The sequence below is a fragment of the Pygoscelis adeliae genome, unplaced genomic scaffold, assembly GCF_000699105.1.
Source record: "Pygoscelis adeliae isolate BGI_AS28 unplaced genomic scaffold, ASM69910v1 Scaffold321, whole genome shotgun sequence".
Classification (NCBI taxonomy): Eukaryota; Metazoa; Chordata; class Aves; order Sphenisciformes; family Spheniscidae; genus Pygoscelis; species Pygoscelis adeliae.
This window is the reverse complement of record NW_008824039.1, coordinates 752,197-753,407: the sequence shown is the minus strand read 5'-3', so window position 1 is coordinate 753,407 and position 1,211 is coordinate 752,197. Positions and strand designations below refer to the sequence as shown.

Here is a 1,211-nt window from a genome sequence, read left to right as displayed (position 1 = left end):
TCAGTCCATGTTGGCGCTGGCCGACCTGGAGATGTTCAGGGTCTGGGCAGAGACCGAGATGTCCTCGTGGTCCACGGGGCTGTGGTAGTCGGAGGTGATGTCAGGCTCGCAGGGGGGCACCTGCACAGCAGCCAGGCTGAAGGAGTTCATGGAGCCCTTGCGGAGGCACTGGGAGTAGACGCCGAGCAGCAGGTCCAGCTTGTGCTCGATGGACTGCACCTGCAGGGGCGGGCAGTGCTGAGCGGGTCCCTCCCTGTGGGGAGGGGACCCGGGGGTCCCGGCTCCCCCATCCTGCAGGCGCCGAAGGGACAGTGACATGCTCCCCGGTGGCCGTCCCCTCCTGACCTGCCTCTCCACTTTGACCACGCGACCCATCATGCTGAGCTCGTCCACCAGCTCCGTCTCCAGCGCCGGCTTCTCCCCCTTCTCCCGCATCTTCTTGTCCGCAGCGGGGGCCCCCCTGCCCACAATCTGGTCCACGCTGGCAGGGAGGGAAGGGACACAGCCCATCACTCCCAGCGGACCAGAGGGCATGCGAGACCACAAGGGATGTGGGCACGGGAACATGTCCCACCCATCACGATGGCCCAGTACCCCTCCCAGTGGGCATGGCTAGTGGTGGCAGACCCAGGGGAGCCCAGAGCCCTCCGCCACCTTGGGGCAGCTCACCGCATCTGCAGGCTCTTGATCCTGCCCAGCATGTCCAGGTGGCCGGCCGAGTACTGCTCGATGACATCCTTGACATCGTAGGGACGCAAGGTCTCCTTGAACTTCCTCTTGGCCACCAGGAACTTCAGGATCCTGCAGGGACACCCGGGCTGGCTGCAGGGCACTGGGGAGGACCGGGGGTGCCTGGGGGCTCCATGCCAGTGCGGGCGAGGGAGGGGCACGTGCAAAGCACCGAGGTCCTCATCCCTGTCCCCACAGGGGGCTGAGCCAGGAGCCGTCCCTGCTCCCCGCCTGGCTTGGCCACTGCCATGGGCTGGACTGGGGCTCTCCGGACATGTCTGCTCGTCCCCGAGGGCCGAGAGCTGTGGAGGAGCTGGGGATGGCAGCATGTATGCTGGGGGACACGGGAGGGGACAGTCTCACCTAACAGCCCGGATGAGGGTCTTCACTGCTGGCATGATGTCCTCAAAGGTCAGGTCACAGTGGGAGGCCTTCTCCTCACTGCTGTCCTCCGGCAGGCAGTCGGCTGTGGGTGTCAAGAG

The 1,211-nt window shown here is 66.1% G+C and overlaps 1 protein-coding gene across 1 annotated transcript in view; it reads right to left on the bottom strand.

Moving 5' to 3' along the window:
• KCNQ4 (potassium voltage-gated channel, KQT-like subfamily, member 4) overlaps positions 1-1,211 on the bottom strand; it is a 12,156-nt gene continuing 10,945 nt past the window's right edge. Inside the window, exons 9-10 of the mRNA XM_009333472.1 lie at positions 346-481; positions 1-219 (exon numbers count right to left, since the gene is read on the bottom strand). Coding sequence (XP_009331747.1) covers positions 1-219; positions 346-481 — 355 coding nt within the window. The remainder of the gene's footprint in view (positions 220-345; positions 482-1,211) is intronic.